This window comes from Mustela nivalis, assembly GCF_964662115.1.
Source record: "Mustela nivalis genome assembly, chromosome: 2".
Lineage (NCBI taxonomy): Eukaryota > Metazoa > Chordata > Mammalia > Carnivora > Mustelidae > Mustela > Mustela nivalis.
The window spans coordinates 57,165,928-57,181,244 of NC_139021.1; the positions used below are offsets into that span (position 1 = coordinate 57,165,928).

Sequence of the window (15,317 nt, forward strand, 5' to 3'; positions counted from 1 at the left end):
AAATGAACAACTTCTTCTTAGTAAAAGAAAAAGTTGATAGACACATAGAAACCAATCCGTATAATTTAGCACCATAACTTCAATTTAAACCAAACTCTAACACCAGAAACATTTAAATGATTATGTTTACAAAGTTTTAATGAAACTGCTATAGTAAGGGGCTCACTGTTTTTACAGTGAGAATTCTGTGTTAACTTTTCACTAAGAAGTCCTATTGCAGGGTGCCTGGGTGGCTCAGTCAGTTAAGTAAGTGTCTACCTTTAGCTAGAGTCACGATCCCAGGGTCCTGGGATTGAGCCCTGCAGCAGGCTCTCTGCTCAGCGGGGAGCCTGCTTCCCTCTCTCCCTCTGCATGCTGCTCTGCCTACTTGTGCTATCTCTCTGTCGAATAAATAAATAAAATCTTAAAAAAAAAAAGTCCTATTGTAAGAATGATAAATTGCTCTGCTTCCCAGCAGTCAACAGGAACAACGTAAACATGGTTTCCCAGCTTCCTTAGCTGTTAAGGAAACTAGAGCTAGTTTAATAACAATAGCAATCAGGTTTTCAGGTGTCCTTTAGGAATGTCTTTAGCTTCTTCTTCTTCAATAAACAAGCAATGACTAAGATGATGATTTTAAGAAATACGGTTTTCAAAAGTCCTTATCTGAAAATCTGAGAAAGAATACCATATTTAATATTCTTCATTTGTGTCCACAAAGCCATTCTTGGTCCCTAAGTGCTAGTATTTATGTCTCAAAAGGCACAATCCTACATACTAATTTACTTCAGGTTCTCTTGGGCCCTGTATTTTTGCTAATGGAAGACACAAACAGGAAGTCCAAGGGTGTGAGATGAATTTAAGTCTGTAGCACCAACTCTATTCATCCCCTTTGAATCCTCTGCCTCACTGTGGTGATAATGACAGTGCCCTATCACACAGCCCTACTTCCAGGCAATAGTCCTCACCAGGCTGTGCCTTCACCATTCAAGCCTGGGTGCACTCCATCATTTTATGGCTCACTTCAGCCCTGTCCAATGCTGCATGTAGACCACCAAATGTTCTTTAATTAAAAACTTAAAATATAAAGCAGCATGGCCTACTAAATAGATTATGTCCATATTCATATTTTGCTTCTGAGGTGGATAAACTGCCAATATAGAAAATATGCTGCTATAAACTGGAGGTTAGTTGCCTTAACCATACCTTATTGATTCTGTGAACTACTTAAAAGAAAAAAAGTAAGGTTCACCAGGTCATCGTTATAGGTTCTTATCTTCGGTAAGTTTTAGAAACCCACTATTCCAAGTAACATATTTGGATTGGTCCCATAATTTAATTTTTGGAATTCCTATACAATTATCTGTATTTAGCATTCAGTTGGCAATATGAACCCCAAACATACTTTTGATCTGTATCTGTACTTCATCGGTATTACACAGTAGCTGAATACTTTAAAACTCAAACCCCACTAACATGCCTTTAATCATGTCTGTCTCATCTCCAGAAGCTGCCTAGTCAAATGTCTTCACAGGTCAAGCTGGTGCCATCACACAAAGTGGCTGGAAAAGAGTGATGTGACCTATGGCAAGTCAGAGCAGGAATCAACACTTTAAATCTCCACGTTTTTTAGAAACACCTTGACATACTATATAGTAAACCTCCTCTGTATCTATTGGATATTTAAACTTAAAGCATTATGAACCAAATGAGCCAAAAACATCTCAAAACCTCCCATGCCTTTGATTCTACATGGATCTATATGCAGTATGTCTGAAATTACCAGCTCATAATGTCTTTTCCTCACACCCTTCATTCCTGCCCTCTCAATCTCTGTTGATGGCTTTGCTTTATAATTTCACTGGGGGAAAAAAATGGAAGCATCCACGTGAAAATTCTCTTCTCTTTTCTTCATTGAATACACCAAACTGTCTGCTTCTGCACCTACAGCCTCAGTATTTCCTATTACAAGAAATGAAATGACATTGTAACTATATTTTCTCCCTCCCATTGCCAAGTGCTTTCTCAACTTTTTTATTAACCTACAAACATACTCTGAAAAAAAAAAAGGAAAAAAGCCCCTATTCCCCTTTAGCAATAGCTAGTTTCCTTTTTCTGATTTCCCTCATAGAAACATCATCTTAAAGAGTTACCTGAGGTAACTCCACCTTCTCTACTACCTCTCCTCCAGTTCTCTTCTTCCCAGTTCAGAAAGACTTCCAGTAAGACCCCCCCACATTGAAATTAATCTTATCAAGATCATCAACAACGTCCATGTTAACAAAACCATTGTTGGCTTTTATTCTTCATTTTACTCAGCCTCTCATTGAAATTAATTGAAATTAATCTTATCAAGGTCATCAACAACGTCCATGTTAACAAAACCATTGTTGGCTTTTATTCTTCATTTTACTCAGCCTCTCAGCAATCCTGAAACAGAGTTGTCCCTTGCTGAACTTTCTTCTGGCTTCTGAGATACCAGTATATCCTGTCTTTTCCTCCAGTCTTGCTGACCATTTTTTCTCAGCTTTCTTTGTTAGTTACTCCTCTGTTCAACCCCTACATATTGTGGGACCCCAAGGCTCAATACAAGGCCTTCAACTCTTGTCCATAAAAATCTCGTTGGATGATTTTGTTTGGTCAGTTAAAATGCTTCCTAATAACATCTACATAATTTCCACATTCTTATCTCTAGTTCCACCTCCCCAGTGACCGTCAAAACCCAAGGGAAGATGACATTTGGCATCACAATGAAGCTGGGCCAAAAAGAAATTTCTGATTTCATCCTCACCTATTCCTGTCTTCCTCTTAGAAAATGTTTCAGCTCTCCACAAATGTACTTAAGCAAAACCTATGAACATCCCAGATTTCTCTTTATCCTTCACGCTTCACATTAAAGCTGTTAACCAAATCATTGGCAATGCCATCAAACCATACCTTGAGCCACCCACCTCTCTCCATCTTTACCACTATCATCCTGGTCCCAGTCACCATCCTCTCACACCCAGAATATAGCACTGACTTCTCAACTATCTCTCTGTTTTCAGCCTTAGCTCTCCTTCAGACCACTCTCCATAATGTAGTCAGAATAATTTTTGAAATGGAAATGGGCCAGGGCAATCCCTTGCAAGAAATTTGCAAATGAATTTCCACTTCACTCAGGATAAAATCCAAATTTCTCTTCACCTATAACCCAAAAGGACTTCTGGCCCATTCTTCTAAGTCTACCTCATGTTCTAACACTTCCCTCATTACTGAATAAAGTTCAGTCTACGGCCATACCACCCTGAACGTGCCCGATCTCGTCTGAATAAAGTTCAGTCACACTAGCCTTCTTTGTGACCCATGAAAATCCCCACTTTATTTCTGACTTGGAGACTTGTGTCTCCAAGTATTCCTTGTGTCCAGTATTTTTGTGTCCAATATTGTGTCCAGTATTCCTTCTGCCCAGATCTTTGTATTTTTGTTTAGCTGATTCCTTCTTATAACTTAGCTCTCAGGTCAAGAGCCACCAACTCAGAAAAGCCTCCCCAACTACTCAACAAGATTAGCTCCAACTCTATTCTTCTTTATCATCTCATTCTGCGTATTTTCATAATTTGTTAAACTTTTTATACAATGATGTACTCTCCAGCATCAAGAACATTGCCCGACACAAAAATACTCTACTAGGACTTGTTGAATTAAATGTTTTCTCAAACACAAGTTCATCAATAACAAATTGGTTTAAAAAATATAAAAGTTTTTTTGTAACTTCCTAAAATTCTGAAGGTAACAGATATATAGGAAAATAAGGAAAGCGTTACTTAGACATACTGTAATACTTGAACTAGACAATTCATTACCACTTGAATTTGTACTTTTTCTTCCAATGAGCTAGATATTATATATATATATATATATTATATATATATATATATAGTACATAATAGCATGTAAGACATATAGGTCAGTTTTATAAATATTTGGCTTTAACTGAAATAGCAAAAATCATTAAAAATATGAGAATTTAAATTTTAAATCATGTATAATCGTTGGTTGTATAAACTCCTAAAAAGACAATAAAAGGATACAGCTAAACAATAGCAAAGGATGTTCTTGAACCAAATATCATTCAATTATGATGATAAATCATTATAAATGGTTATTTTGTTTTTAATGAAGGCATTCAGTAAAGATAAAAAAATAATTACTCAATAATTACTCAATAATTGCATTTTCCTCTTGACTGTTATTATAAATGTGGGATATGTTCCCTAATTGAGTTAAGTCTTCTAAAACCACGCTGAAAATTTTTGGTTAGAAAAGAGTTAATGCAGATACCACCTGGCCCACAGAAAATGAAACACATATTTGATGAATGAGTGAATGAACACACATGCTCAATTTTCATCTCATTCTGCCCATCTACCCTTGGACCACTACGACTTCACCTAAATGGTCAGTTCTTCAATGTGGCCTCCATATTGTTAAATTCAAGACTCTTCATTTCACTTAATCTATTTATAAGTAACGTCTAACATAGCTGACCACCATTTCTGCCTCTGTTCATTTAGCTTCTAGAACATCATGCTCCTAGGTTTTTTGCTGTTGTTATTATTTTTTATCCCCCTAATTTTCAATTTTCTTTGCTGTTTCTCCCCACTTCTCTATCTCTATACCATAAAGTGTGTTAAGGGCTCACTTCTCAAACATCTCTATCTATACTCACTTCCTCAATGATCTTCTCTCTCTTCATGCCTTTAAATACCATAAATGCTGATAAATGTTAATTTGATGTTCCAGATTAGACTCTACCACACTTGTCTAATTGCATACTTGACAAATTCACTTGGATATTTAGCTAAATCTTAAGTTTAATGTGTCCAAAATTGAGCCTCAGCTTTCTCTACCAAGAGTTGATCTATCTACATTCTTCCCTATCTTAAAAATACCACAACTCCAATACTTCTAGTTCCTCAGGCAAAAACCACACAGCCATACACCATATCCAAAATCTGTTAACTCCAAAATAAAATAAAATCCTAATGATATACCTCATGATAAAGAAACTGGTGTTTACTGGGCAAGAACTAGGCACTATACTGTTCTGCTTCTCATGCCAAGGGTCTCATCTTCTGTTGTTAATGGAGGGAGTGAGACAATGAACTGGCTTTTTGGAAGAGAGAAAACCATATGGAAAACAGGAGGCATCCTTATTCTGGGAAGTGAGGAGGTAGAGGTTGATTCCACCTCCTCTAATCTCTTGGAATTTGGTTGGCAAATGGGTATCAGGTTATGAGGAATTCGAGAAACAAGAAAGAGGATCATAGGGGAAGGGAGGGAATGAAACAAGATGAAACCAGAGAGGGAGACAAACCATAAGAGACTCTTAATGTCACAAAACAAACTGAGCGTTGCTAGAGGGGAGGTGGGGGAGGGATAGGGTGGCTGAGGGATGGACACTGGGGAGGGTATGTGCTATGGTGAGTGCTGTGAATTGTGTAGGACTGATGATTCACAGACCTTTACTCCTGAAACAAATAATAACATTATATGTTTTTTTTTTAAAGTAAAAAAAAAAAAATGTGTGTCAAGTAACTGGGTGACTTCTGGGATCTCTATAACCATTTAGGAAGTCACTACAAGTTGAAAGACACAGAGTCTTCACCATTGGTATTACACTAGAATAGAAACACCATCCATTTTCAAAAAACTGCAGCCAGGAATTGATTTCATCCTGCATCAAATGCAGAAGCTCCCAGACTACTGGCTGCCTGGCTCACTGAAGCAATTTCATTAGTCTTGCAATAGGCTTCCTTGAAATTTTCAAGATTGATGTTACGATTACAAAGGGGTTTTAGTGTGTATTCACACTCTTGCCACTTCTGACCACCTTCATGGTTACCAGCCGTCAGTGTTAGATGGATTATTGCAATAGCTTTGCCTCCCTGCTCACACTTTTGCCCCACCTCGTACCACCTAACTTCTGTTCTCAGCAAACCCAGGTGATTCTGTAGAAGTACAAAATCATACTATTCCTCCGTTCACACAGTTCAAATGGTTTCTTACCACTCAGACTGAAAGTGAGTTTCTTTTTTTTTATTTTTTTCAAGATTTTCTTTATTTATTTGACAGAGGGATAGAATGCACAAACAGTGGGAGAAGCGAGCAGAGAGAGGGGGAGAAGCAGGGAGCCTGATGTGGGGATCGATCCCAGGACCCGGAGATCATGACCTGAGCTGAAGGCAGAAGCTTAACTGACTGAGCCACTCAGGCGGCCCTGAAAGTGAGTTTCTACAATGATCTAAATCTGTCCTTCTCAGTTAAATTTCTAATCTCGTTTTCTACCTTACTTCCCACCCTCCCTCAGTATAAGGGCCCTTTGCTGAGTATGGTGATTTAGGATCTTCACACCAATCCAGACAAAGAATGTTTGTTGTGTTTACTTCTGGGTCCTAGTGGTACCTACCATGCATGTAGTAAACCTCTAATACCTGCTGAATGGAGGAGCAGATAACAATAACAACTTCAAAGTCTTGTGGCATTTTCTGGCTTTGAGTGCTCCGTTCTCCTCCTTAAATTACTTCTCTCCTCTTTCCTTTCTAAGACCCTAGATTTGCTGTTTACATTTAAGGAGGTATCTTTAATCTCCCCAAACTTCAGGGTAATAACTAGATTATATAAAACTGGACTGTTACGTCGCTTTCTTCCTATGGGTATGGCGATTTACAATGCAACTTCTGAAAAAATACATTAATTGTAAGTTCCATTGTCTTTAAAAAACAATAACCATTTATTTAAATTATGGTTTTGAGATGTTTTTAATTGTGTTGACCAAGATACCGAGAACCATATATAACTTCATTATATCTAAACAATACTATTAAGATAAAATGCTTTAGGAAAATTAAAGAAGCTATTTTAAATACAGAATAAAAGCCCTAATAACAAATAATGATAATATTCTTTGAATCAAGAAATATTTCATGTACCTTTAACTGAATATTATATTGTATATCAATAAAAGATGAAAATGTTTAATTTTTGAAAATTACCAAGTAGGCACCAACATACACAGGGAGAACAATTGCTTTTGGAATCAAGACTTGTAACAAAACCTTAGTTGATGTGAATTCCTGTCACTTTTAACAAGATAAAAAATGTAACATGGAGCTTTGGGTAAATGAGTTATGATGTCATCATTTAATCACCTGCATTTATTCTGGATATATGTAAAAGGTGGCAAATAATGTCAGAAAATATAGATTAATGAGAGTAAACAGAGCAACCCATAAGACAAAGATCGCTCTTTCAGGTCTGGATTTAGACTAGACAGAAATAGGGCAGAACCCAGACTAGCTTCACCCTGTTTAGCAAACTAGGTTGTCTCACGTTATTTCTAGGATTATCTGCTATAAAGAAGTACAGGAAAAAACAAGATCAATAACACCTTGACTTCCCATGTTAAACATGACCTTAGAAAAAATCTAAGTGACAAACTGGAACCAAGTTATTACAACATGCACCATGGACCAAAAGTACCACTGGTTGTTTGGCTCAGGGCCTCCAGTTTCCTACCAAAAGCAGAGGTATCCAGATGTACTTTGTTCTACATTTGGAAAAGTGCTATGCCAAGGTTCTGCCAATAGTTTTGCCTCTAGGTGAGGTGAGAACAAGCAGCCACAGCTATCAACCCGCCCAGCAGACTGTCTGTCAACAGTTCCTTAAAAGACATGGAAATAGCTGTAATACCAGAAAATGGCTTATATAATTGACCCCTGTGTTCTTTTTTTCAGTAAAGTAGTCTGGCTGCTAAAGCGCATTCTAGACTTAGGTACACTTTGCATCATAGTGAACCACCTGGGATCAGTCACTCTATAGTGTTTTAGAGGCTCTATGTTAAACATTTGTAGCAAGAGGTAAATATCCATTAACTCATTTTAGTATTTGAATTCCAGATCATTTGAATATATTTATTATTATCTCAGTAGCTCCATATTACAGGATAATTTTTGATGTACTACCAATATTTTAAATATTGAATTATTTGAAACATTCATTCCTTCATCTCTAGCATTTCCAATTTCTGTGTCAGTATCTCCAGTGTTACTGATATCCTACCTTCCAGAACTTTTATTATTTTAACTCCTCTCTCTTACCTGTCCTGTTCTCACATTTATCTCATATATAATCTCCTCTATTTTCCACCCATCCTTTCATTCAACAGATTTGTTGAACCACCAACAATATTCAATCAATTAATATTTACTGAGCACTTCTATGCATCAGGCACAGGGTTATAAAAATGTTTATAAGGTAGGATGTTTACCCTTCCAGAAATTTAAAGTCTTGGAAGGGAAAACAGATATGTAACTATTTAATTGCACCAAAACTGTTATACTTTCAATAGGTTTGGATAAAATACTTTAAGAGCACATAAGTAATAGGACAGAGGGTTGGGTGCACCAGAGAAAATTTTGCAGAAAGACAACATTTAAGCTTAGTCTTGAATAAGAGATTATGTGGAGGAGACAAGAAGCACAGACATTCAGGGCAGAGACGAAACTGATGAGCAAAGAGACAAGAGGAAGCACAACCACCTTTAAGAACAGTGAAAATAGTTCGATGTGAACACAGATCGGGATATACACAACGGAGTTGAGGGCCATAGGCAGAATTGACAAGATGTGTCTCCTTAATTATACATTAATCAAAGTGGGCTTCAACTTGAGAGCATCCAGAAGTTAACAGAAGTTTTGAACAGCTGAGTAACCACCACAGATTTGTTTGAAGAAAAAGACAGATTTAGTAACAACGAGGAAGGTGTACTAAAGTAAAAAATAAAGGAGGAACAGACTGGTATAATCTGTTGGGTGAGAAGCTGTGGTACCAATCTTGAGGTAAGATAACAAGATAAGGTTAGGATGAATTGGAAGAGATGAACTCAAAAGACATTTCCGAGACAGAATCTACAGCATTCGGCACGTAACTGTGTATTTATGTTTGCGTGCATGTTATGTGAAAGCGGGAAGAAAGAATGACAGTATGGCAAGAGCTGGGCAGATGGGACCAGTTTTCTATTCTGTGGGATTTTTGTTTTGTTTTGCGTTGCTTACAGAAAACTGAGCTGATGCTGATGAGATCCACTAAGAATCCAGGAAAAGAAGTAGGATCACAGGCAAGGGTAGAGGGAAACAGGTAAGGCATTCATTTTCTTTTCAGACGTCTTAAGGCTGAAATAACTGTGCAGTAATATCACACGGAGATGACCCAGTAGTCATTTGGAAATATGAAAATGAAGCTCAAAGAGATGACAGTTACATGGAGATACAGACTAGGTATGGACGATATACCATCAATACACAGATGGTATTTACAGTCAAAGGAGTAAAGAATATCTTATAGCAAGGGAGAAGTCCAAAAGGAAAAACCTAAGAAACAAAGTCTTACAAGATGAGCTGGAAAAAGATCGCATTGATGAAATGACCAGAAAAATAAAACAACAAAACAATAAGATGAAAAGCCCATGGAAAGGAAAGGCCTGAAAAAAGAGCATATGTGCAACAATATCAAATGTCTTATCTCCTTTCGGCTTGTGGTTTTATTCTTTACCCAATTTTACCACTGAGAAAAGCAGTGCCCTGTAGGGTTGCTGACTGTCAGAGGTCACATACCAGTAAGCGGCACAGGCAAATGTGAACCTGCTGCTATGGAGGGCCAAAGCTAGTGTTTTTTCCTTTAAAAATCCATTGCCTCTTCCAGCAACAGTTTCCTTTGGTAATGTTAGAGCTCTAGTTTCTCAGCTTATCCAGAAGTAAAAGTGGGTAACCTCTCTCTTTAATGTGCTTGTCTGAAGTAAAAACTTGTAGGACTTTTTCATTTATGAGCTTTTCAAAAAGAAAGGCAACTAGGGAGCCTGTCCAAGCATCACTGGTTTCAATAACGAATAACTCATTTCTCCCCTTCCTGATTCTGCCCCAGGTCTGTGCTTTCCTTAACCTACTCTTCTAGAAGGTTCCATGGAAACACCACCTGCCTGTCTCTCTTCCTCTAGGTGAGCTATGTCCTCCAATTCAGGATCCTGACCACCTTCCAGGAACACCATAAACCCCACTTTTGTCACGGATTAACTCTCACCATTAAGAATATTCCATTATTCTGTACTCCCTTGGCATTATTCACACACCTCAGCAGAGATTTTATGCCCTTGTTTACTCTAACATTTTAGAATGTGTCTATTCTTTCTTCTCAATCAACCTATAAGTTCTTCAAGGGAAGATGCGGCATTCCAGAGTCAATTTTTAACTCTAGTAGTTAAATGAGGATAAGACAGGGATAGAGGGGTGCCTGGGTGGCTTAGTGGGTTAAAACCTCTGCCTTCGGCTCTGGTCATGATCCCAGGATCCTGGGACCAAACCTCACATTGGGCTCCCTGCTCAGCAGGGAGGCTGCTTCCCTCTATCTCTGCCTGCTGCTCTGCCTACTGTGGTCTCTGTCTGTCAAATAAATAAATAAAATCTTAAAAAAAAAAAAAAAGAGTAGGGATAGGAATGTGATGTTAGTAAATGTGGATGTGGTTTGACTGCTATAGGTTCAAGTACAACAAGTACACTAACATGAACTCCAAGCGTAAATAAGGTTACTGGCTGTTCACATTTTTAATGTGATGTGACATCTAGCATACAAGCAGACAAAGTGGTGGCACTCTAGGTTATGGCAGACTTTACAGGAAATAACTCTTGAAGCCAAATTTTAATTTTGCTTTCTCAGAATAAGTACACTTTCAAATAATTATGTGAATAAATAACATTTTCACAAGGTTGATCAACATCTGTACTTCTATTACTATGCAATACATAAGTCAACTATATTTCACATAAAATAGTATTGTTTTTTAGGCTTTCCCCTTAAATGTGTATTCTAGAAAATGTGTTCCAGTACAGCTGGGCAATGAAGTTCTTTGCGGCCGATTAATGGCCAAGACACAGTTCCAGTGCTAATAGTATCTAAGGGCAACACAACATAAACCCTGGCTGGTTTCTAAATCTACATTTCAAGGATAGAATGAAACCAGTGAAACTAAAAAGAAACTCCTATAAACACCCCAGACTAGACATCATACAATAGGCAGTTATTTTCTTTGGAAGTCAGACATAAAAACGAATCACAGAACTGTTCTTCCATTATTTCCATATTACTTAAAACACACACAAATATTCTCAGGTTTCTTTTTGTGGGTTCAAACTCCCAAGTTCTTCCTTATTTTAAATAAAGCAATGGAATGCCTATCCACATGGAATAAGCATAAAGTGGCCTACTTGGAAAGGCTCCATAATTGGCTCTTGCTGTTCTAAAGCTCACAAATGAAGAAGTCATAGAATATTTTACTTTGGACAAACGCTTTAAAATATGCAAAAAGCTGAAATGTGAGACATTACAGATGTCATGGCCCGCACAGAATTTTTAAAAGAGCTAACGATTTCCTCAGGTATTTTATTTAAACACTATGGGGAGACATAAAATTAACTCTCAGTCATAGTCACATTTACTGAGACCTTACAACATACCTGATGAGCTAAATTTTATAGGTTATCTCATTCAATCCCCACAACAACCCTCTGCAGTGAGTACACATGCTAGACATGAGGGAACAGAAGTAGAAAGAAATTAATTTGCTCGAAGTCACACAGCTTGTGGGTATTAGTGCCGGAATTGAAACCCAGACCACCTGATTGTCAGGCCCTGATTCTTAACCTCTGATGAGTTCTATTGAGTGCTACCTATTTTCTTCAGGATAATTTTTTTTTTCCCTAATGAAAGTTAAAATAATATGCTATAAAGTTAAAATAATATGCTATAATATGCTAAAATAATATGCTACCTATTTTGTAATAGGTAATGTGAACTTAGAACTTCCATATATCATTTAAGTTGCCTAGAGAATACTCAACAGCACTAATGTAAATGAAGAAAGAAGAAAACTAGAATGCATTAAAATTAATTATACCCTACAATGTATCCAAAGGACAAATGTAATTCCCAATTTTCACTGTATAAGCATTGCTATCACCAATAATTACTTACCAGTTTTGCTAGTACATTCCTAATTTTAGTATAATAGATATTTGAAAATGTTTTACATATTGGAGATATAAAGTAATACATTCATTAATAAGTACTATCCCAATAGCCTTTAAAAAGTAAGTTTGTGGGTTGCCTGGGTGGCTCAGTCAATTAAGCGTCCCACTCTTGATTTCCACTCTGGTCATAATCTCAGAGTCGTGAGATCGAGCCCCATGTACAGCTCCACTCTGGGCAAGGAGCTCACTTAAGATTCTCTCACTCCCTCTCCTTTGGCCCCTCTCCACCTTTCTAAAAACAACAAAAAAATAATAATAATAATAATGTAAGTTTGTTCCCCAAACTTGCTGTTTTACTCTAAAAATAAATACAACGTTAATATGGATAAACCACATTTAAAAAAAAAATATTTGTCCAGGCTTGTTTTCACATGTCAAAGTGCACAAATAAACCCACAAAAAAAAAGTAATTGCCAAAGCACTGCTTCCCATAAAGAACCACGGAAACATACCCTTTACAATGGGTCATTTACATATTGGTAAGAAGCAAGGACCCATTGGAAAGTTATCAATAATCCAGAAAATTGCTTTAAGTTATTGGTCCCTGATTTTTCAGATCCACCATTCTTAAGGTCCATCAGTTAGGAATTAGGAAGCAAGTGTTCTACTAAGTCACTTAAAAGCAAATGCATGAGCTGTTCAGCATTTTCAGTATAGGAGTCTTCCTGGTAAGGGTAGAATTTAGAGATTTTAGTAGGAACATTGCATCTGAAGATATTTAGTTCTACTCTGAAATTCAAAGAGCTCTTAGAATAAAGGGAACACTAATAAAAGAATATGCAGATGAAGATAGTCCCCAAGAAAGTCTGCCTTTTTTTTTTTTCCTAATTTCATACAGGACAAATGGTAATGATTAAATAATAGCATGAGGGAATTTAACCAGGAAGACCAAAAGCATTAATAAACATTTTTTGTACATACCATTTGAAAAATGTCCTTACCATATACTGCATATTAGACGCTGTTGGATACACCTGACTTCGTAATTTATTATGAAGGTCCAAGATACTCTGCATGTCATTGTCCGTGATGGCCCTTTTCCCTCTCTGCTTGGCCATCCACCACTCACCATCCTCATCCATGTACTTTTCCAAAAGTTTCTCCAATAAAGTAGCATTAGGAACTACCATGGCTGGAATTGCTCTAGCCATGAATAGCACTGTGGTTACTCTGAGCCACTCCTGCGCGGTACACTTCATAATGAATGATCTCAGGATTTCCCCAGGAGAATCTCCAAGACAGGTTCTTCCTCTCCTTTTGGCTATAACGACATGCGGTGTGATTAAGGTGAACATCGAGGCAGATATTAATTTTCTAATAACAAAAGTAAAATAAGTTGCAAAGGAAGTGTGCCAGTTTGATCTGTTTATATAATGTCAACGAAAGGACATGCATTTTTTCAGAATAAATACCTCCAATCCATTTTTCTCTAGCGGATTTTTCACAATGCATTATTTGCACAAAATAAACAATTATATGTACCAAGATAACATGCATGAGGCGAAAATAAATGGAAAAATTAGCCCGAAGAGTCCAACCTTGAAATCAGTTTCTGAATTGAAAGGCTTTATTTAAATGGCTATATACCGCATGCAGTCTGGCAAGGGTATTAGCTGTCTACTGTGTTTTCTACCAATCTAGGGGTCCACGTTTCGGTGTCCTAAGGTATCATTTTATATCAGTGTCCCATCTCCGGCTCTCAGACAGTCAGACACATGTCTACAATATGCAGAAACTGAGGTGAATGTTTTCAAGTACAGAATGTCATTCACACATATATCCACGGGTTCATCTAGAAGGCCCATGAAACTAATGCCAAAGAATGGTCTGGGAGGAATCTCCTCTTACCAGGCGCAGGGCAAGAAGAATTCAATCATTTCCTGGAAAGTGTGTGTCCAACCTGTGGCCGGCACCCGATAAAGCTAATAGTTCACCAGCAACTTCAGCCTTTCCTCCCACACGCCGCAGGCGCGCTCTTCACTTAACCCAAACGGAAAGCGCGCGGCAGGAGGAGGGGAAGGTGAAACCCACAGTCTCTTGCAAGCACAAGCGCCCGCAGATCTCCACCGCTGCAGCTTTGCAAGCAGCCCCCTCACTCTCCGTGTCCGCTCACTCTCTACAAGTTGGTTTTTTGTTTTTCTGGGTTTTTTGTTGTTGTTGTTGTTGTTTGTTTGTTTCCTTTTTTAAAAGACGGGTTTTAGAAGAAAAAGGCAGGTAGGAAAATGTGGGAGCCTGACGACTCGGCGATGCGTTTTAGGAATGCCCTTACCTCTCCAGCGTGAAGTTCCGCAGGAGCGCGGAGCGGAGCACCACGTCCGGCCTCCCACAGCCGCCCCAGCCTGTGCACGCGACCGCACACACACGAGTCGGGTCGGGAAGGACCGGGGCTCGGCGCGTCCTGGAGCGACGAGGGCGCTGATCAGAGGGTGGCCGCGAGCCTGGGCCTCCGCGGCTCCGTCAGGACCTGCAGCAGGCGACGCGCTCCAAAGTTAGAGCCTGAAATTCGGGCTGAAAGGGAGCCTCCGGGCTAAGCCACGGTGGGCGCCAGAGCTCCCCCGAGCGCTTTCCGCAGGAGCAAGGGGCGGGGACAGGAGCCGGGCTGGGAGGCCAAGGCTGGCGGCCACTTCGCGCTCCCGCTCGGAGAGGCCGCTGTGCGCAGAGCCAGGAGCCGAGCGCTTCCGCCGGTCCCCCGAGCTCCCGGGCATTTATTGCGGTCCCGGCGCGCGCACGTGACGTGAGCGCCCCTCCTCGCCCACCCCCACCTCTACCCGGTCTGGCCCGCTGCCTGCTGCGGAGCGGGGAGCAGCCGCCCTGCTTCTCCCCCGGCCCAGCGAAGCCTGGGCGCTTGGCCTTTGTGGGCGTACTTTGGGATTCAGAGGCCCAGCGTGCGGATCAGGACCCTGTAGGAGGCGTATACAAGGACAGCCCCAACTCCTCCCGCCCCTCACAGCTCCTCTGCTTCCAGAGGTCTTCTTCCTGGTTGCTTCCTGAGATGCTCCAATGACTTTAACAACCCTTACAGAAAAGGAGGCGCCCCAGAGACCATGCAGTAGGAGTGGGGATGGGTTAACACCTCAGATCCTGGAGATGCAGAATGTTATGGGGAAGGGGGGTTGGGGGTGGGCGGAGGGCGGGATGGGGGAGGAAAGTCTTTTTCTTTGATTTTTCCAGATCACTTCTGTTTCCAGGACCCAGTGTCTAGAATTGAGTTGTTGT

At 39.4% G+C, this 15,317-nt stretch overlaps 1 protein-coding gene across 1 annotated transcript in view; it reads right to left on the reverse strand.

Moving 5' to 3' along the window:
• The window catches only part of CRISPLD1 (cysteine rich secretory protein LCCL domain containing 1), a 42,907-nt gene extending 28,126 nt beyond the window's left edge, over positions 1–14,781 (reverse strand). Inside the window, exons 1-2 of the mRNA XM_082718842.1 lie at positions 14,371–14,781; positions 13,043–13,362 (exon numbers count right to left, since the gene is read on the reverse strand). Of these exons, the coding sequence (XP_082574968.1) occupies positions 13,043–13,300 (258 nt within the window). The 5' untranslated portion in view covers positions 13,301–13,362; positions 14,371–14,781. The remainder of the gene's footprint in view (positions 1–13,042; positions 13,363–14,370) is intronic.
• Between the last annotated feature and the right edge of the window lie 536 nt (positions 14,782–15,317).